The sequence below is a fragment of the Nicotiana sylvestris genome, chromosome 4 (assembly GCF_000393655.2).
Source record: "Nicotiana sylvestris chromosome 4, ASM39365v2, whole genome shotgun sequence".
Classification (NCBI taxonomy): domain Eukaryota; kingdom Viridiplantae; phylum Streptophyta; class Magnoliopsida; order Solanales; family Solanaceae; genus Nicotiana; species Nicotiana sylvestris.
Genome location: NC_091060.1, coordinates 117,011,098 through 117,033,082, shown reverse-complemented (window position 1 = coordinate 117,033,082; position 21,985 = coordinate 117,011,098). Strand labels below are relative to the sequence as shown.

At 37.6% G+C, this 21,985-nt stretch overlaps 2 protein-coding genes across 2 annotated transcripts; one reads left to right on the top strand and one right to left on the bottom strand.

The window, feature by feature from the left end:
* The first annotated feature begins 7,926 nt into the window (after positions 1-7,926).
* On the top strand, positions 7,927-13,631 carry LOC104216583 (uncharacterized). Its single transcript, XM_070171615.1, has 3 exons — positions 7,927-8,377; positions 9,546-9,710; positions 13,045-13,631. Exons 1-3 carry the CDS (start codon positions 8,072-8,074, stop codon positions 13,141-13,143), a joined length of 570 nt encoding a protein of 189 aa, XP_070027716.1. The 5' UTR covers positions 7,927-8,071; the 3' UTR covers positions 13,144-13,631.
* Positions 13,632-13,942: 311 nt separating this feature from the next.
* LOC104248994 (uncharacterized) lies at positions 13,943-14,290 on the bottom strand. Its single transcript, XM_009805357.1, has one exon. It carries the CDS (start codon positions 14,288-14,290, stop codon positions 13,943-13,945), a length of 348 nt encoding a protein of 115 aa, XP_009803659.1.
* Between the last annotated feature and the right edge of the window lie 7,695 nt (positions 14,291-21,985).

The following is a 21,985-nucleotide window of genomic DNA, read 5'->3' as shown; positions in this document are numbered from 1 at the left end:
TTTGGAATCGTTCAGACGGGATCATCGCTGAACCATTATAACATCTGCCCCAGTTTCACTTTTTTGGGGAAAATTGAATTTTTGTTTTGGTGTGACTGAACCCCAGAGAGAGGCTGCCTACATATCCTTTCGGAATCAAGTCGAACGTAGTTCAGGGAAAATATTTTGTTTTGTTGTTTTTCTTTTTTTTACAAACTTCTTCAGGTTCCAAAGAGGGTAATGAAAGAAAGGTAACCGGCTCAAATGGGTTAGCAAAGGATTGGAGTGTTTGAGGTAGCGAGAATGAAAGCCCTCGTCATCCCAAATGGATAATGTTGTTGCTGCAGAAAGACTAGACATAATACCTTTTGACTGCGTCTGCATTTACAGCTGTTTCAGGGTCATTTCCTTCGATATCTCCCAGGTACAACGCCCCTTTTGGCAACAATTTTCTGATATTTTATGGGCCCTTCCAGTTAGGAGCGAACTTTCCCTTTGCTTCCTGGTGGCGAGGGAGAATACGTCTCAAAATGAGTTGACCCACTTCAAAGTTTCTAGGCCGCACTTTCTTGTTGTAGGCACGGGCCATTCTTTACTGATACAACTGCCCATAGCAGACTGTGGCCATCCACTTTTCATCAATTAGGGTTAACTATTCTATACGGGTTTTGACCCACTCACTGTCCTCAATTTTAGCTTCAACAATGATTCGAAGGGATGGAATTTCAACCTCTGCGTGTATTACGGCTTCAGTTCCATAAACCAAAAGATATGGGGTTGCGTCGATTGATGTGCGCACAGTAGTGCGGTATCGCAATAACGCAAATGGCAACTTTTCATGCCATTTCCTGGAACTTTGGATCATCTTTCTCAAAATCCTTTTGATGTTCTTATTTGTTGCCTCAACAGCACCATTAGCTTTAGGCCGATAAGGGGTAGAGTTCCGATGCGTTATCTTGAATTGTTCGCATATCTCCCTAATCAAATGACTATTCAAGTTTGCAGCATTATCCGTAATGATAGTTGCAGGAATACCAAAACAACAGATGATATTGGAGTGCACGAAGTCTACCACTACTTTCTTAGTGACAAATTTGAGAGTAATTGCTTCAACCCACTTTGTGAAGTAGTCGATGGCGACCAATATGAACCTATGTCCATTTGAAACTTTTGGCTCAATCGGCCCAATGACGTCCATACCCCATGCAACAAATGGCCAAGGTACTGACAAGGATGCAGTTCTGTAGGTGGTGCATGGATCAACCGCACACCTGACACTGATGATATTTCCGTACAAAACCGAAGCAATCCTTTTCCATAGTCATCCAATAATAGCCTGCTCGAAGGATCTTCTTTGCCAAAACATACCCATTCATGTGGGGTCCACACACTTATGCGTGCACTTCATACATGATTCTTCTGGCCTCTTTGGCGTCAACACATCTTAACAAGTTGAGATCTAGAGTCCTTTTGTACAAGACCTTGCCGCTCAAGAAGAAACCGCTTGCAAGTCATCTAATAGTTCTCTTTTGGTCTCCACTGGCTTGATCATGATATTCTTTAGTTTTCAAAAATCTCTTGATATCATGATACCATGGTTGAACATCCAGTTCTGCCTCAACCGTATTGCAGTAACCACGCCTTTCTCGGATTTGGATTTCTAACGGGTCAATGTGGAGATTGCCTGGATATGACAACATCGAAGCCAAAGTAGCGAGTGCATCAGCCAACTCATTGTGAAAATGAGGAATGTCCCTGAACTCGACTGACTTGAACCGTTTACTAAGATCCTCCACATGTTCCATGTATGGAATAATCTTGACATCCTGGGTTTCCCATTCGCCCTGAGCTTGTCGGATAATCAAGTCTGAATCTCCCATGATCAATAGTTCTTCAACATCTTGGTCGATTGCCATATTCATAACCATAATGCAGGCTTCATACTCGGCAGTGTTGTTTGTGTAGAAGAAGCGAAGCTGGGCTGTGGATGAATAGTGTTGACCAGTGGGTGAGATCAAAATTTCCCCAATCCCAACACCTTTTGCATTCACAGCTCCATCGAAGAACATTTTCCAAGCATTGGTGTCTTCTGATATTACCTCAACCGAATTCACCTCCTCGTCCGGGAAGTAAGTATTCAAGGGCTGATATTCATCGTCAACAGTGTTTTCAGCTAGGTAATCCGCTAGAGCCTGGGCTTTCATTGTCGTGCGGGTGACATAGACTATGTCAAATTCAGTGAGCAGGATCTTCCATTTTGCTAACCTCCCTGTGGGCATTGGCTTCTGGAATATGTGTTTTAAAGGATCCAACCTGGTGATGAGGTAAGTGGAATAGGCCAACAGATAATGCCTAAGCTTCTGAGCGACCCAAGTTAGGGCGCAGCAAGTCCTTTCCAACAGGGTATATTTGGCTTCATAACTTGTGAACTTTTTGCTCAAATAGTAGATTGTCTGCTCTCTTATCCCGTTCACGTCATGTTTCCCGAGGACACATCCAAAAGAATTCTCCAAGACTGTCAAATACAGAAACAAAGGCCTCCCAGGTTCAGGTGGGACCAAGACTGGCGGGTTCGACAGATATTCTTTGATTTTGTCAAAGGCTTCTTGGCACTCATCTGTCCATTTAATTGTTGCATCTTTCTTTAATAGCTTTAAGATGGGTTCACATGTAGAAGTCAACTAAGCAATGAATCGGCTAATGTAGTTCAACCTTTCCAGCAGGCTCATAACCATTTTCTTGGTTCTTGGAGGAGGCAAATCTCGAATAGACTTTATCTTTGTTGGGTCTAACTCGATGCCCCTTCGACTGACTATAAATCCCAAGAGTTTGCCAGACGGAACCCCAAATTCACATTTGGCCGGATTTAGCTTCAAATCATATTTACGCAGCCGCTCAAAGAACTTTCTCAGGTCCCGAACATGGTCGTCCTGGGTCCTGGATTTGATGATCACATCGTCTACATACACCTCAATTTCTTGGTGCATCATGTCATGAAAAATGGCAGTCATGGCTCTCATATAGGTTGCCCTAACATTCTTCAGACCAAAAGGCATGACCCTGTAATAGTAGGTGCCCCAGGGTGTGGTGAAAGTTGTCTTTTTCGCATCTTCTTCATCCATCAACACCTGGTGATATCCTGCATAACAATCCACGAAAGACTGTATCTCATGTTTGGCACAGTTATCAACAAGGTTGTGGATATTCGGCAAAGGGAAGTTGTCATTGGGACTTGCTTTGTTAAGATCTATGTAATCCACACACACTCGAGTTTTCCCGTCTTTCTTTGGTACGGGAACTACATTAGCCAACCATGTGGTGTACCGGACCACTCGGATCACTCCTGCCTTCAACTGTTTTGTGACCTCTTCTTTAATCTTGTCACTGATATCAGTTTTGAACTTTCTTTGCTTTTGCTAGATAGGAGGATAATCGGGGTAGGTCGGCAACTTGTGGATCACCAAATCAACACTTAGTCCTGGCATGTCATCGTATGACCAAGCAAACACATCTTTGAACTCAAACAAAAGTTGGATCAATGCATCCCTGGTTTTTTCATCTGTGTGAATGCTTATCTTGGTTTCTTTGACTTCTTCAGAACTACCCAAATTAACCGGCTCGGTTTCATTTAAGTTCGGCTTAGGTTTATTCTCAAATTGTTCCAATTCTCAATTTATTCCGTAAAAGCCTCCTCTTTATCATATTCCGGTTCTTGATTCATTATTTCACAATTAGACAACGTGTTTGGATCTGGGCATGAAGTCTGCAAGCATGTCATGTTATTTAAAGTCGCATTATTAGAACTGAAAGAAGAAATAAGAAAAAGTAACAAAAATCAGAAAGAATAAAGAGAGATGAATGATGAAATATTGATTTCATTTCATTGAATTCTGAAGATAACAGGGTTTACATTGGAAATTAAAGACAATAAACTAAAAGAAACATCCGAGTTACACCCTAAAATAACTCGTGATGTAGAAAAGGTGGCAAGACTGGACTACCGGGATTCCCGCTTGACTGGGAATTGAGTAGTCTTCCAATTTTGCAACTTGGCATCGGGCCCCACATACAAACCTCAGTGGTGCTCGAGCCTTCTCCTGGTTGGACCATGTGGGTTTCATATAGCTGCCTCATAGCTCCACATATTTCTTCTATTTCCTCGGCCGTGAAGGCCTCATCTTCTTCTTCTTCATTGTACTTGGGCCTGACGAAGGTTTCGAACAGATGCGGGATCGGCTGAGGCAAGACCCAACCGTTGTTCTTTCGCTCATTTGCCCATGTTTCATCAGCTGGCGTGGCTTGGAAACCCACACCAAAGAACTTCTCGCTAGCAGCCAGAGTGATAGGTTCTGTGATTCCTTGTAATGACGTCCTGAGACCCTTCCCACGTTTATAACCATGCCTGATCATTTCCTTGGCAACCATAATTGACGTATTTGAGAGAAAGGGTAGAGGACAAGGGTTTCCTTCTTCACATTGGTATGCGACCACAACTTCGAAAGCTTGATAGACTATGTGTTCACTTCCTTCCCTAGCTTCGAGACATGGGACTGACGAGTCCTGGTAAATCGACTGCTCGTCCTCTCCATGGACTACAATCTCTTGATCTTCATATTCGAATTTCACCATCTAGTGGAGAATAGAAGGTATGGCCCCTGCCGCATGAATCCAAGGTCTTCCCAAGAGGAAATTATAGGAAGTATCCATGTCTAGGACCTGAAAGGTCACCTCGAAATCCACATAACCAATAGTCAAGATCAGATCGATCTCACCGATGGTGTCTCTTTTGATATCATCAAAGGCACACAGACAGACGTTGTTAGGCCTGATTCTCTCAGTCCCAATCTCCATTTTTTGCAAAGTTGAGAGAGGGAAAATGTTAACTCCGGACCCGCCATCTAGCATGACTCTCTTCACATAGTACCCCTCACATTTAACTGTCAGATGGAGGGCTTTGTTGTGGGCGGCCCCTTCCGGGGGCAAATCATTCTTGCTGAAGGAGATCTGATTGATTGCAAAGAATCTTTCTGTCATCCTTTCCAATTGCTCAACAGTGGTTTCAATTGGGACATAGGCTTCATTGAGGGTTTTTATCAACACCTTCTGATTCTCGGTTGAATTCATTAACAGAGACAACAAAGAAACCTGAGCAGGAGACTTTCGAAGTTGGTCAATTATCTCATAGTCCGCAGTTTTCATTTTCCTGAAGAAATCTTCTACTTCTTCAGCACTAACTGGCTTCTTGAGTGGGAAACACTTCTTCGTGGCATTATTCACTTCCTCCAGATTGAGGTATTTCGCAGCCGAGTTAGTTTCCTTTGCTTCTCCCCAGATCTCTTTCCCCCTATAGGTTACTACCGCCTTGTTGTAATTCCATGGGACGGCAGTGGGATCTGTCATGGGCCTCTACAGTGCGCGACCAATAATCACGGGCTCATTCAGCCTTGGTGAAATTACTGGCCCCCGTACCATATAGGTCCCTTTAGGCCCATACATTTTACATCCCTTGTTCAGATCAAACCTTTTTGGAGGGCTCAACGTCACTTGTCCTTTCCTGTGACCCCGGGAACATAGAGAACGACATCTTTTGAGGGTGTTGCCCCAGTTTTGGTTTCCACTTTGTTTTCTGTATTTTGAGGGGTGGGTTTACTCTTCTTCTCCCCCTTGTCTTGTTTTGCGGCAGCCTTTGGCTTCTTTTCAACATCAGTGATTGCAATTATGGCTTTCAAAGCAGGATCGAACTCCTTATCTTCGCAAATCATTCTGATAATCGGTCCGTTGTTATGAGCCGAATTATGTTTTCCTCTGCAGTTGCTGACTCGAAAGTTGGGATGGCCGAGATCGGGCTATCATCCAGGATTGGAACTATTGGCAGATGACTTTCTGTAGACATTTCAACCCTTCATTTTGACCTTGTGAAGTACGGATGCGAAGCCAAATTACAAAAATTAAATAACTCCTAAATTAAAAGAAAAACTATAAAGTTCAAAATTAAAAAGTTAAAATGCAAAGTGAGTCATTTTTGTGATTTTTTTATTTTTCTAAGACAATTAAATTGCTAATTAACCTAAAAATGTAGAATTAAATCCTAAATGCAAATGCAAAGTATTTTTTGTATTTTCATGAATTAAATAAAATTAAACATGCACAGAAAAATGTAAATAATCAAGAAAATTTTACAATAATTCCTAAAATGGCAAACAATTTTAAAAAAATAATTAATTCTTTAGGAGTAATTCATGTGGGGCAAAAATCACGTGCTCACAAGGTTGCCGCAGGGGCACTAATGATGCCAATTTTTAATTGAGGGTAAACCTATCCTATTTTAAATAATCGAGGGGTAGTTTTGAACCTTTTCTATAAAGTATAGTTAAATTATTTTTAAAAAAAAAAGAAGAAGAAAGAATAGTTCAAATTACATAGATCTTCTAAATGAACTTATAGGTTTTAACCTACACTTTTATAGACAAGTAATTAGAATATAGACTATTATCCCTATCTTTTAGACTAAGTTTAAGGAACTATCCTTAGATAGATTTTAACTTTTAAGTGATGTCTCACCCTTTCCTCATAGAATAACTTGAACCCTTATCTAGAATTTCATTGGTTTAGCAAACTATTAAGAGTTGATCTTTATTCGACCCATAAGTACCCCGATCTACCTAAATATTAGGTGGAGGCTCCTTACCTTCTATGAACCTTGGAATTTCCATTATGGTGAATCCTATCTTAATCTGGGTAAAATAGGGTGCAACAGTCGCTTTCTTGACTTTCACTTTTTCTTGAGCCTCTCCATTCTACCACTAGTCCCCTTTATGCCCACTAGTGTAGCCCTCCGAGACCCTTAATACCTCTCTAGCTGCTTCTCTAATGCAATTCGCTATCATGGTCCACATACTACTCGTGTTTCCACTACTCCTTCAAGCTCCCATTACTAACAACTTCTCCCCAAACTCCCGAGCTTAGTCCTTAGTCAAGGCTCCTCACTTGATCTTAGGTTGACCATACACGATCCTCTTTTACCTAATGTCTAAATTCATTATCAAGAGCCTATGTTGGGTCATGAGGTTCTCGCTCGGAATAACCTTGCAATCTGTGCATAAACTTCTATAAGGCCACCGTACTATAAAATGTGACCAAGTGCTCCTCCTTCTTTGAAAACTCGAGTTAGCTATCACCAAATTAAAAGCCTTAGCAAATCCAACAACAAAGTTCCTCCATCGTTTCCATCACCAAAATCAAAGCCGCCATGCACATTGTCATAACCCCTAGAAGTCATCCTGATGTGGCCATTAAAATCACTTGGAATAGCGTCTCGGTGAACGGAATATCACGTACCACCTCGTCCAAATCTTCCCAGGAGTGAGACATATTTTTACATAATTTTTCTATTTCTTCCAATGTGATAACAATTTTCAACAAAGCCAACTTCTAATGTTCATGCAACACCCATTTTTTCGCATGTTCTAATCTTTTTCTCCTATTTTTGCTAGCTACTCAACATTCCGTTTTTAGTACATAATTTTTTTAAACAGTAGTGAGATATTAGAGTTATATGGAAAGGGACTGATCTTGCTAGATGTCATTTTTACAAAAAGTTTGTTTTAAAACTGTTTTCTTGTATATTCTAAAAACAATTTATGTTTCTATATTTGTTCTGAAAAGTTAATTGCGTTAGGATAGGATGTTTTTTTAGAAATACAAAATATATGCAAATATCAGTATAAAGTGAATGGGTCTAAATGGTTCTTTATTCTTTGGATGTTGGTATTTACCCGAAATTAGTTTCTTGGTCTGTTGTGATTACTAGACATGAACTTCAATAACTTTGTTTACAAAGAAAATTTCTACAATTTGGTTACCAAAAACTAAAATTAATACAAAAACATATTTTCAAACCAAATCTAAAATAAAAAGGACAATTAGAGAATATTTAATAATCAATGTGTTACATATGAAGTAATTTAAAAACTCTATCATAAGGCCCTTAAACCCTATTCCCAGCAATAAAGTTGCAGGCATTTCTATTGCTGATTCTATTGTGAAAGATTCCTTCATTTATTCTATTGCTGATTCTGTCCCCAAGGCATCAATGTCTACCAATTTGGACGATCATATAGAAAAAATTTTATGGACAGAGCAGCAAATTTCTCGACGAGTTTCTGAGCTTGCTTCCCAAATTACCCTCAGCTTTTCTTCTTGTAAATCCGCTCCGGTCGCTGTGGGCGTTGCCACTGGTGCTTTTCTGTTCCTAGCTGACCTTGTTCGCAAAATCAAACTTCCCATCTCCGTTGATTTTGTTCGGGTTGAATCATACGGCTCTGGTACTGTATCCAATGGCAAACCCAAGATTTCTTGCGATTTGAAAATTGATGTTACTGGAAAGCATGTGATTTTGGTATGAATTTGTTAATTATAGTGTTTGGAAGAATTCCCTTTTTTGGTATATTAGGGTTCATCAGTTTGAGATATATACGTGCAATTGAGATAATTAAAAATGCAATCTTTATTCACTGGTTATGCTTATTTTTTCAGTTCTAGCAGCTGAAATTTTGTACATTTTAATTCAATCTATTGTAATTTATAAAAGTGTTCTGTTTGTGGCGCTTCAAGGATATTAATGTATCTGAAAAGCTTTATGGAAATCTTTGCAAGACTAAGGGTGTGTTTGGTATGAATCCAACATGTTCTGGCGACCAATCACCAAAAGATATCTTTCTTGAAAATATTTTCCATTAAAGAATGAAAGATGACTTTCTTAGCTTATGTTTTGCTCTTGTCGTGTCCGTTTGAAATAGTTTTAAACATTAGAGAGTTGGATAGTGAGGCAAAGTTTCTTCTGGAAAGTGCTTTCTGAAAGATATTTTCCATCATACCAAACACACCTTAAGCATTTCTCCATTTACACATTTTTGCTGGAAAGGTAGAAAATGGAAATCGCCTGATGTGGGTGCACGTACAGAAAGATTGTTTATAACTAGGGGGAAGCAAGAAAAATGCTTTTTGTGACTGGATTTTTAACTCCCTTTACATTTCAGATGTTGCATGTATGACTTGACAAAAGATCACGTGTACATCTTAGTTAACATAAGCCAATGTTTTCCAATAGAATATCTTGCTACCATTTAGGATTTAGGGGAGATCCTGCCGAAGTGCTTATTAGGGTCCTCTTAGTCGAGCTTTCATTCTCCAAGTATCTTGGCTGGTTAAATTGTCGTGTCGCCATATATTGCCGTCATAACTGCTGCTACTTGGTTATCTCAGTCTCCCCCTTCCCTTCCTCAATTTTCAGATTTATAAGTGAACCACTAGCTTGTGTTATGTGTGATTTGGTTGCAGTATATATAATTTTAGTTACGTGCTTGGAGCATGAAGATTCTTTCAGCTTAACCTTAACCTATCAGTTGGACTCATGAATCCTGCGTTTAAGTTGTAAAATTATATCAGTGACCATGTCTACAATGAACCTGCATATCAGCATACTGACATTTTATTTGACTAATTATTATTTTTTGAAACATGTTGAATCTGAGCTGATAATCATGGCTCTTCTGATATTTCCCCAGGTTGAGGACATTGTGGATACAGGAAACACGTTGTCCTGCCTCATTGAACACTTGAAATTTAAAGGAGCATCCTCCATATCGGTGTGCACGCTCCTCGATAAACCATCAAAGAGGAAGGCTAATTTTGAACTTGTGGGAGAAGGGAAGTTCTACCGTGGTTTTGAGGTAATCTCTAATATTCTCTTTGCTTTAATGAAAGTCCTTCGTTCTTGTTGTATTTGGATTGTGAATTATTACTGATCTGATGATTTCAAGGCATTTGATTGCCATAATTTTTGAGTTTCTTTTACTATGTCAATCTTTGTTAGCTTTATCTTGTCTATAGAAACTTTAAAAAAATGGCAATGCTTCGTTTTGCCATAGTTGTTTTCTGCTGGCCAGTCTCTCCAACAGAAAATAGACAAAGTAAAAAAGAGAAAGGGAGAACTGTGGCAATTCCTGTCTGATCTAAAGAGCTAAAGTATTTTCTAAAATAAAGCATATTTCGAGAACCTTTAAGTTAACTCTTAATTCATGAAAAGGAAATTGATTATTTTGATGTAGAGTTGTACTCCCTCCGGTCCACAATAAGTGATCAATTTGCTTTAGTCACACCCATTAAGGAAATACTAAATTCTAGACGAAAATAGTTAGTGTGACTGAACTACCCTTCATTAAATGTTGCACCATAGTTATAGTAGCACTTACTTCTCTTCTCAAATGTGAGGAGTAAATAACTTTTTAGGGATACGTACATAAGGTTAATTTTGGAAAAACAAATTGAATTTTTTCTTGATTATATAAATGGACACTTATTTTAGACTAAAATAAAAAAGCAAATTGGTCACTTAGTGTGGACCAGAGGGAGTAAGATTAATCACTATCCACCTATGAAAGAATTATTGCAGTAGCAAATTTTCCTGTCCACACTGTTAAATTGGCAAGTATTTGATATATGCTTCTACGGTTTATGTGCTTTCTTAATATGTCCCTTCCGCATGAGAAGACTTGAAATTATTCATGGTTATAGCAGCCGGCAACTGTCATGACAAAGAGGTTGGTTTACTACATTGGTTTTATGACCATTTATGCAATAGAGAAAAACTTGGCATTGGTTTTCTAAAATGATAGTAGTAATATGTTTAGTTCTTCTTTTGCCCAATAATTAAACTGAGAATATGAGATTTCTCTGATGTCACTAGCCGATACCACAGGAAGATACTATTGGCAAATCAAATATTGAAATATCGCATTATAATAGATTAGAGATGGCTCGTTGCTATTTTTGATGGATAACCAGCCTATAACAACAGCATGTCTAGAAAGAAAGATGTTGTAGCTTGCATTTGGATAGCTCCTACATACTCCCTCTTTAGAAGATTAACCGAAACTCCATTCTTTTATTTGTAAATGTTAAAAAAGGGCAGCCCGGCCTGGTGCATAAAGCATCCCGCATTCACGCATGGTGGGGATGAGTCACACCCCAAGGGATGTGGTGTAGACAACCTAACTTAACAACCTAACTTAACACAAGCATTAATGGTTACTTCCACGGCTCGAACTCGTGACCTATAGGTCACACGGAGAGAACTTTATCGTTGCTCCAAGGTTCCCCTTCTATTTGTAAACTAGTATATATGTCCGCGCTTTGCGCGGTCGTAAAAGATATCAAATGTGAAAAAAAAAATTAAATATGGATACTAAAGTTCTAGCACAATACTTATATTTGTGAAATAGCCTATCAATTAAAACCTATTCAGACGAACTTTTACAACTTCACTTCTTTTGGTCATGTGTCTAATTTTATAATAATGCTCCAAGTACATAAATTATGCTCTAGAATAAAGCTTCTCTGTGTATTACATTTACTTCCCTTTTTAAAATTTTGAAGAGAATTTTCCTATTTCTTAATGGACATTTAGGGGTTTTATTTCATTTTCTTAGAAAAAGATTACTCTTTCGATAAGTTTGAATTATCATAATCCATGTAGTTTTCTACTCATAGTATGTGCGCCCAAATCCTAATTTTCAATAATAATTTTTAATCTCTATTTGCAATGTCTCATAAGGCCAAAGTTCTACATATTATACTATTGATTATAGCGAGGACACATTGGCATTTACTTTATTTAAAATGCAACTCCTCTCGCAAACATTTGAATAGGATGTCACAAACAAAGTTTCTTCATCTTTCTTTAATCAGTAGTTGAGAGCGAACGCATTGCAATTTAAGAAAATCTTTTTAAAAAAACTAGTAAAAGAAAGGAAAATAATTATCGTTATTATAAACTAAAGAAAAAATAAACACTGATATATACCTAAAATATTACTATAGTACAATCTTGTAAATTGGAATAAAAAAGAGCACCGAAGGGTATAAAATGCTAAATGGGAAACAATCACCAAACTCTTCTGATGCGATGGAACTATACTTCAGTAAATTTAAGTATTTTCTGATAAAACCTATCTTAAACAACATTTGTATATAGATTGATATAGTTCTCAATCTTAGCAACTAACAAACAAATATTCTTATACCATCTAGTAAAATACATTAAAGATATCAAAGCATCCAGGCTATTTATATACTCTAAAATAGAGAAAGTAAGATGTATAAATTTTCAAAAAGAAATTTATTACAATTGAAATCTGAAATTATAATACCTTGATACTTGCTTTCACTTCAAGAAAACTCAAATCTATTGGAAACCAAAAAGGATATTCTACTTCTATATACAAAAAACAGAATGAAACAAAAAAAGGAAGAGAACAATATCAATTAAAAACTATAATAATCTGCTAAAAATAACATATCAATGGATCACTAAAAATAAAAACATGGCAAAAGAATTATATCCACCAAATCAGAAAAATAGAAGAGAAAAAACGACATGCGAAAACAATTATTATCAGGAAATCAATACATCAAAGTAGGGTAAATGGTATTACATTCAAAGTAACAATCTTCTATAGGACAAAATATTACAAAAAGATAAAGAGCAAAAAAGAAATTCCAAAAGTACCTGACGCCAAAAGGAATGACAACATTAGTAGAGAGCAGAAGGACTATTTGAAGGAGACGGACTCTTGAGTGGCATATTTATTTCATTAAATTAGAGAAGAACATGGTCTTAAAGGTTATAATAATGATAGGTACTAAATAGGGTGGTAAACATTGCGTAATTACAAAGATAGTAACGTACCTTTAGGAGTTGTAATATAATCAATATTAATTGTAATAATTGTAATACATTTAATAGTAAAAAGTCCATTGAATGGAAAATATTTTTGAACACAAAAAAGCCAAAAAAAAATGAGAAAAAAGATAAATGGCAATCCTAGTCAAAGAGAGGTGCCAACTCATCTCCTATTTTTATCAACTTTATATATATATATATATATATATATATATATATATATATATGTATAGATGTTAATTATAACTTTCTATTCCGCACTAGAAATATTGGTGCAAGTAAGTAACCTTTTATTTATCATTCTTCATTTAATTTGCATGCAGTGTCCAGATTATTTTGTGGTTGGCTATGGATTAGATTTTTCTGAGCTTTATAGGAACTTACCCTACGTGGGAGTCCTGAAACCTGAGATGTACAGTTGATTTATTTGGCCACAAATAATTGTTCCATCCAAGGAAAATTCTTGATTTGTTGGATACATTCAACCTTTTGCTGATGAAGAGGTGCCAGTTTCCTTATTATGAATCAGAGGGACTGCAAAGGTTCAGTTCCAAGCATTTTTTCCTTTACCCCGAGCCCTGCCCCCGCCCCTCACCCTCGTGTGGCATTCACCAGTTTATATTGTAATATACCTACACCTGCATATTCAGTGTGTGGCTCCTCTCCAATACCTAAGAATTGAATAGTTTTTGCAAACTTTGTCCATCAATTTCTTGTCTCTATGTTTTTTTTTGGTGTGCGCGCGCCTGTATGGTTAGCAATTTGTATTTTACTAGGTAACTGTTATTAGAGCTCAACGACATTTCAGTTTTCTGATTCGTTTTGACTGACACAGATTGTTCTATTGGACAAACACTGGATGAACTTAGAAAGTATTGACTATTGAATTACTGATAAGACATTTTGTTTCCTTTCGTCAAGTAGGTAAAGTAGGCATACGAACCACTTTGCCTTAGTTCTTACTTTTCATTTGTAGTAAATAAGAAATTCTTTTCTTCCCCGTTTTGTAAAATATCCTTTGAGTTCAGTATATTCAATTTTCAGGATACATTGGCATTAAGTTAGGCAAGTTATAAACGTTGAGAGAGAGTACATCATTTACTAAATCACTTGGTTCTCAATAGATTTAAGAAAAATTAAAAGAAAGAAAAGAAGGAAATAACCAACCAGTACATAAATATTAAAGAGCAATATTAATCCTTTTTATGAATGGACGGAACATTATTCTTTCCATGGAAGTGCAAGAGGGCGTGGAGTTTTGGGATTAACTAAATTCCCAGCAGTATCATAAATTATGACACCAGAAAATTGAGGAAGCTGGCATTTTCCTCCCATGATTATATTTTTCTTCCAGATTACAGAGACTTCACCACTGCATGTGTTTGGATCAGCTTCTCCAAAATAGTAACTCTGATCAATCTCTTCATTATTGAGTTGAATAACAGGGTCATGTTCATCGCCATAGCCATAACATGCTCTCCACTTGCGCTTCCATTTCCTCGAATGGCTTGCAACTAGTTGAGATAGGCTAGTGAACTTGTTGTCCAAGAGTACTAGTGCGCGAGCCATGAAATAAGTATAATTAAGTCTGTCGATTCAATCTATCTTAGATGGAATTTTTGCTAGTAGGTAGCGCGAGAGATCTACTGGTTCTTCAATCCCTTTCCTTGTAGTTTGTTTCTAAGTTGGACGATTGGTATTATCTAAAGGTATGTGCTTATATAAATTGCAAGGATGAATTGGGGTTGTTGAGTTTGGAAATTAGTTGCATAATCTGTAGTTTGGTCCAAGATTTGAAGCAATAGTTTGTTGCAATAGTTAATAAAGTGAAGTGGTTTTGGTGACTTAGTTGTGGGTTTAGTTAAACATATCCAGTTTCTCAATGAAGAAGTCCTATTTGTCAACTTCGGTTAAAGTTGGGATCAAAAGTCAAATGTTAAAATAAATTAACTTACCTGCTGGAAAGATCACCATTATTGTATTGGGGAAAATAAATGTTACACGTGGAATTAATTATGTGGCTGACATGGCAAGACATGTGGATCATTAGAAAGGGACAGCTGGAGAAGAGTACTTAAAGAGATTCGAGTCTTAATAGGTACGAGCAAAACATCTAAGAGACAAGAAGAAACGGTTGCTCGAGTATCTTCGTAATTTGAAGAGACACTGATGGAGTGAATCAAGACAACAAAAAGTACAGATTCGTTAATCTTCAATTAATGAGCATGAATGACTAGAAACGTTACAGAATCTTCACGAAACAGTTACGATTGCCAATTATAACGTTTCATTAATGTCATTAAATACTCATAATAACTCGATTACGAGAGGGAAGAGACGTTGTACTTAGAAATAGCTATAAAAGGAAGAGAAATGTCATTTGTATGGATACGTTCTGATTATTACTGGAATACACTTATTTACTTTTGCTTTATACCGATTGCTTTGTTATTTCTCGCTCTAATTTTCCTTTCTCGTTGCAAAAATATTCATTTTCTTGATTATCAGTAACCCGAGTACTAAAAATAAGCTTTGACTGAAATTTTTATTTTTTGGTTAAACAAATTGGTTCTGTTACACAGAATCTGATAATCTTTTTACTTTGCAAATCAATTCTTCTGCCAAAACATCATGTCGAACGTCAACAACCATAACCAACAAAACCTACAAAACCAACAAAATCAGCAACATCAGTTGAATCAGCAAAATCAACAAGGAGATGGAACTACACTCCCTTTACCACGAAACTCTCCTCGACAATCTCGAGAAGGGACACCTGACAGATCTGAATCGAATATGAATGACCTGAGAACGATCAAGCTATTGATGCAACATTGAAGCAATTAGCCGAACAGTCAACAATGCTCTTCAAGCTTTTGTCAATAGGTTGCCAACTGTACCACCAACTCCACCTCCAAACAACACCGCAACCATAGAGAATCCACGTTCACGGCTCGCTAACTCAGGCAACGGAGTAACTCCCAACGAATCTCGTGATGGAGGGTCAGGTATCCCAGTTAATTCTGATTTACAAAGTTTATTACTAACTTTGCAGAAACAACTCAAGGAGCAGAACGATCACATAGAGCGGATACCTGGTGTGCCACCTATAATCAAAGGAGTAGATACGAAAAAATATTCTCAACAACTTTGGAAGCCATGTGTTGCACCTTTGCCTATTCCAAAAAAGTTCAAGATGCCCGATATCCCAAAGTATGATGGGACAACTGATCCACGAGATCATGTAACTGCATTTACAACTGGCATGAAGGGCAACGACTTGACCAAGCAAGAGATTGAATTAGTATTGGTCAAAAAATTCGGTAAAACACTCACGAAGGGAGCACTAACATGGTATTCTCTTTTACCTGAAAATTCCATTGATTATTTTGTTGAGCTTGTAGATTCATTTATAAAAGCACACTCGGGAGCTCAAAAAGTTTAAAAATGTATGGAAGACATTTTCAAAATAAAACAAGGAAATACGGAGCTACTCAGGGAATTCATAGACAGGTTCCAGTGTGAAAGGATAATGTTACCACGTGTACCTGACAATTGGGTGGCTATGACATTTTCCAGTAATTTAAATGAAAAAAGCTCGAAAGCCACGAGGAGACTCAAAGAGAGCTTACGAGAATTTTCCGCAACAACTTGGAATGATGTTTGCAACATGTATAGCATGAAGCTTCGGATAGAAGAAGACACCATCACTCAATCCCAAAGAGATGAAAGGGTAAGTTCAAGGTGACCAGAAACTGGAAAAATGTCCGGTAAAAATAGGTACGAATCTTATATGGGACCAACAGGAAGGGATTCACGTTCAAAATAAGAAAACCCAAAGTATGATTCCAGGTCAAAGGACAGAGATTCGGGTTCGTCATCTCGGTTTGGAAAGAAATGAAATATGCGAGATATGCGAGACAACGACGGAAGTTCAAAGGCGAAAATTAAAGGTTACAGTTTTAATGTTAGCACGTCCGAGCCGGTAGCTGTTTTAAGAAGCATGGGAGATAAAATGTGGTGGTCAAAAGAAATAAGATCGAACCCAACAGGAGAAACCCCGATTTTTTGTGCGAGTTTCACAACGATCACGGTCATAAAATAGTAGATTTCAGACTACTACAAGGTGAAGTAGAGCCCCTATTAAAATAAGGTTACTTAACCTAATTGTTTAGTGAGAAGGGTAAGCAAGCATATATGAAGAATAGGCAGGAACCACCGAAACCTCCATCGCCAAAGAGAATCAATGGTGTAACATATACGACAGCAAAGAAGGTGTCAAAAATCACAGTCACCCACGGGAAGCGAGTTCGTCAAGTTTTGAAAGAAGATAGTATAACATTTGATGATGCAAACGCAGATGGCGTGTTGATCCCACACAATGATGCACTGGTAATATCTTTACTTGTACATGATACTAACGTAAAACGAGTTTTGATTGATCCAGGTAGTTCTGTAAATATCATTCTGTTAAGAGTGGCAAACGAGATACAAGCCGATGATAAATTGGTACCCAAAGCACGGACCTTGTCTGGTTTTGAAAACTTGAGTGTTGTAATAAAAGGGGAGATATTACTCACCACATTCGCAGAAGGAGTAGTCAAAAATACCAAATTTCAAGTGATAGATATGGACATGGCGTACAATATGATTCTCGGTGGACCGTGGATTCACGAAATGGATGTTGTTACATCTACCCTACATCAGGTTATCAGGTTCCTTTCACAATGGGGAATAAGAAAAATCCGTGGTGATCAACAGGCTTCCCGAAGTATTAACTCAGTGGCAGATTCAAGCGCAAAAAGCGACGTTGTATATTAAAAATAGCAGTTACAGAATTCAGTTGAGGATTTAGCAACACAAACCTCAACTGTAGATGGACAAATAGATGTAGACTCAAGGCCTGATACTATTCAAGAACCAGAAGAAAATGAAAACATCAAAATAACAATCGAGGAATTGGAAGTTGTGGTATTATTTGTACATTGGCCGGATAGAAAAGTGTACATTGGAACCAACCTTAGCCCGGAGATGAAAAGTAAGTTAATTAAATTTTTAAAAGCTAATGCGGATTGCTTTGTTTAGTCGCATTCATATATGACAGGTATACCACCGGATGTAATGACCCATAAGCTGAATGAAGATCCAACATATCCACCTGTCAAATAGAAGAAAAGGACGCAAGGGTCCTTCAAGAATCAGGTAATTCAGGATGAGGTACAAAAGCTCTTAAAAATCGGGTCCATCCACGAGGTAAAATATCCTAATTGGCTAGCTAACACTGTAGTGGTACCCAAAAAGAATGGTAAGTGGCAAGTTTGTGTAGACTATACTGATTTAAATAAAGCTTGCCCTAAAGATTCTTTTCCATTATCACACATAGATCAACTAATTGATGCTACTGCAAGACACGAACTACTAAGTTTTTTAGATGCATGTTCAGGATATAATCAGATAAAAATGGATCCTTCAGATAGAGGAAAAAACTTCCTTTATTATAGAAAGGGGGACTTACTGTTACAAAGTTATGTCTTTTGGTCTAAAGAATGCAGGAGCCACATACCAAAGATTAGTGACTAAGATGTTTCACGAACATCTGGGAAAAACCATGGAGGTTTATATCGATGATATGCTAGTCAAATTACAATAGGTAGGGGATCATATTCAACATCTGTCAGATACGTTTTAGATTCTCTACAAATTCAATATGAAATTAAATCCCGAGAAATGTGCATTTGGCGTGTCTTCAGGTAAGTTCTTAGGTTTCCTTGTTTGTAACTGTGGAATTGAAGTAAATCCCCCGCAGATTAAAGTTATTGAAGAAATATCGGATATACTCATAAGAAAAAAAAGTGTAGAGGTTAACAGGTAGGATAACAGTGTTAGGAAGATTTATTTCTAAATCTTAGAAGAAAAGCTTTAAGTTCTTTTCAGTTTTGAAAAAGCAAAGTCAATTTGAATAGACTAAAGAATGTCAACAAGTGCTCAAAAATTTAAAAGCATACTTTTCAAATCCACCTTTGTTGGCTATACCAAAGGATGGGGAAAAGCTACTCATCTATCTCACTGTTTCAGAAGTGGCGGTAAGTGGCGTATTAGTTCGAGAGGACAGAGGTAAACAATCTCCAATTTATTATATTAGCAAGACTTTATTGTATGTTGAAACTCGATATCCTTATCTAGAAAAACTAACTTTAGCATTAATTATGGCATCCAGAAAATTAAGGCCTTATTTTCAATGTCATCCCATCTCCGTAGTAATTGTTTACCCTTTACGTAATATATTGCATAAGCAAGAGTTATTAGGTAGGTTAGCTAAATGGGCTATAGAACTAAGTGAATATGACATCACATATCAACCTAGAACTACAATAAAATCACAAGTTTTAGCAGATTTCATGGCATACTTTAGCCCAGGCATGGCAACAGAAGCGAAAAAAGAACTGCGGGTCTTTAACGGGTCTAATCCAGGTACTTGGACCTTGTTTACCGATGGCTCTTCAAATGTAAAAGGAGCGGGTTTAGGCATTGTCCTAATCCCACCCGCAGAAGAGACTATACGACAAGCCATAAAATTCCATCCTATTACTAATAATGAAGCGGAATATGAAGTTGTGATTGCAGGTTTAGAATTGGCATGAGAGCTCGGAATAGAGCAGGTCATAATCAAAAGCGACTCGCAACTCATAGTTAATCAAGTGTAGGGGACTTATATAACTAGAGAGGCGAGGATGCAACAATATTTGGAAAAGGCACGAGATTTGATTAGACAATTTCGAACTTGGAAAATCGTGCATATACCAAGAGACGAGAATGTCGAAGCAGACGCGTTAGCTAATCTCTCATCCGCTGCAGAAGTGACAAATGAATAGAATGCTTCTGTAATACATTTGTTTCATTCGGCACTCGACCAAGATAAAAACGAGGTAAATTTCAATAATTTAACTTGGGATTGGAGAAACGAGATTGTAAATTTTTTGCAGTACGGAATACTACCTAAAGATAAGAATAAAGCTCAGGAACTTCGTTGAAAGGCTGCCCGCTACTGTTTGGATCGAGGCAATTTATATCGAAAAATATTATGTGGCCCTCTAGCAAGGTGTGTCGGACCTTCTCAAACGGAGTACATGATGAGAGAAGTACATGAAGGGCATTGTGGAAATCATGCTGGAGGAAGGTCCTTGGTAAAAACTTTAATAAAAGCAGGGTATTACTGGCCAAAAATGGAAGAAGAGGCAGAAAATTTTGTGGCCAAATGTGACAAGTGCCAAAGATATGGTAACAACATGCATCGACTGGCAAAGTTATTACATTCGGTTGTTGCACCGTGGCCTTTTACAAAGTGGGTGATGGATATCGTGGGTCCATTGCCACAAGCCAAAGGCAAGGTACGATTTCTATTAGTGCTCACTGGTCATTTTACTAAGTGGGTGGAAGTAGGTGCCTCCAAACAGGTACGAGAAAAAGAAATCAGAGATTTCATTTGGCGAAACATCATATGTCGGTTTGGAGTTCTAAAAGAAATTGTGTGCGACAATAGCCCGCAGTTCATAGGTGCGCAAATCACAAAAAATTTTCAAAGTTGGCAAACAAAAAGGATTACTTCAACACCTTATCATCCTGTGGCCAATGGACAAGCTGAATCGACAAATAAAGTTATTATTAATAACTTAAAGAAAAGACTAGAGGAAACAAAAGGTAAATGGCCAAAAGTGTTCCTGGAGTTCTGTGGGCTTACAGAACAACAACAAAAACAAGTACGGAAGAGACACCATTTTTACTTGTGTACGATGCTAAAGCCTTAATTCCAGTTGAAATAGGAGAGCTAAGTACGAGGTACACCCAAGCAACCGAAGATTCAAATGAGGAGGAGATGTGGGTAAATCTCGACCTACATGAATAAAGGAGAGAAACATCTTTGATAAGGATGGCTGCACAAAAACAAATTATTGAGCGATATTACAATCGGAAAGCTCATCTTAGATACTTCAAGATTGGGGACTACATACTCAAGAAAGTTTTTCAATCCACAAGAGCAATCAATGCAGGAAAGTTGAGTCCAAATTGGGAAGGACCTTACAAGGTTCGAGGTATCACTGGAAAAGGCCATATGAATTGGAAACCATGGATGGCAAGGTTCTACCCTCAAGTTGGAATGTTGTTCATTTGAAGAAGTACTATTTCTAAGGAAAGGAAATACCTACGGTCAGGTATCCCTTAATTACGATTTTTATTTTGAACAATTAAAATTATACTAACAATTTTAGACGATAGGCAAAAAGCTAGCCCACACCAAATGATGATATTAGACCTGAAAGACACGCGGAAGTAAAATAATTCTCGGTATAGGATTACAACCTTTCTGATGTGAATATAAAGGGTAAGCAGTCATCATCTAAATTATACCTCCAAGTCCCATATGTTTTTTCCTTTTCAGGAAAAGGACCGCACGGAAGGAATAATCAAGTGCTTGAGATTTCATACTTCAAAGCTCAAACACTTGGGGGACTATATATATAAGGAAGACAAAGAAGACTGGAACAATCAGAATTCAAGTCAAGCCTAAAAGTCTACCCAACAAATCAAAAGTTCAGAGCAACGTCACGAGCCTAATTCACAAGCCTGATTCAAAAAACATATGAAGAATACACTCGTGGATGCAAATTCTAAAAGTTTACGAATGTATAGGTTAAAGGCATTATTTAGTCATGGGTTGTCAACATATACCCTCGAAATTTTTACAAAATCTGTTTTAAAGAAAACAGTTAGGAGCAATTGTTAACAATTTTTCTACCCAACCACGGAAACCAGAAATCTCCTCAACAGTTCCCATGGTTGCTAAAAGGGAAGAGTAAATCAGTTACGAGAAGTACAGGTTCTACACAAAAAAGAGAAAAAAAAATAAAGATTGAAATACTCACGTGCAAAGTTCCACTTCTCAGGGAAGGGAATGTTCTCTTCACCTACTAACCCACTTGTGGGAGAAGCAATGAATCGGGCATACCAGCCACGATCTTTATCATCCTCAGGACTGGGAAAATCCCATGACGAAATAATTTGGGAGAGTAGAGATGGATTAGATGATAAAAGGTGAAGGGTTCCTGAGCCAGGTTTGCCAAATACCTAAGGCATGCCACATCCTTCCATGCAATAGGGCCAATCTATCCTAAACACACATCAAAGAAACGGGAAAATTCAACAATGACTGAGTCAATAGGAGGCCTAAAACCTAATGTGAAGGGATATGTATACACAAAAGAAAAG

What these genes read in the sequence shown, in the direction of transcription:
- LOC104216583 (XM_070171615.1), top strand. Translation starts at nt 8,072, where the DNA reads ATGTCTACCAATTTGGACGATCATATAGAAAAAATTTTATGGACAGAG. An exon ending in CTGGAAAGCATGTGATTTTG is followed by an intron (nt 8,378 to 9,545) that starts GTATGAATTTGT and finishes ATATTTCCCCAG; the next exon opens with GTTGAGGACATTGTGGATAC. An exon ending in AGTTCTACCGTGGTTTTGAG is followed by an intron (nt 9,711 to 13,044) that starts GTAATCTCTAAT and finishes ATTTGCATGCAG; the next exon opens with TGTCCAGATTATTTTGTGGT.
- LOC104248994 (XM_009805357.1), bottom strand. Translation starts at nt 14,290, where the DNA reads ATGGCTCGCGCACTAGTACTCTTGGACAACAAGTTCACTAGCCTATCT.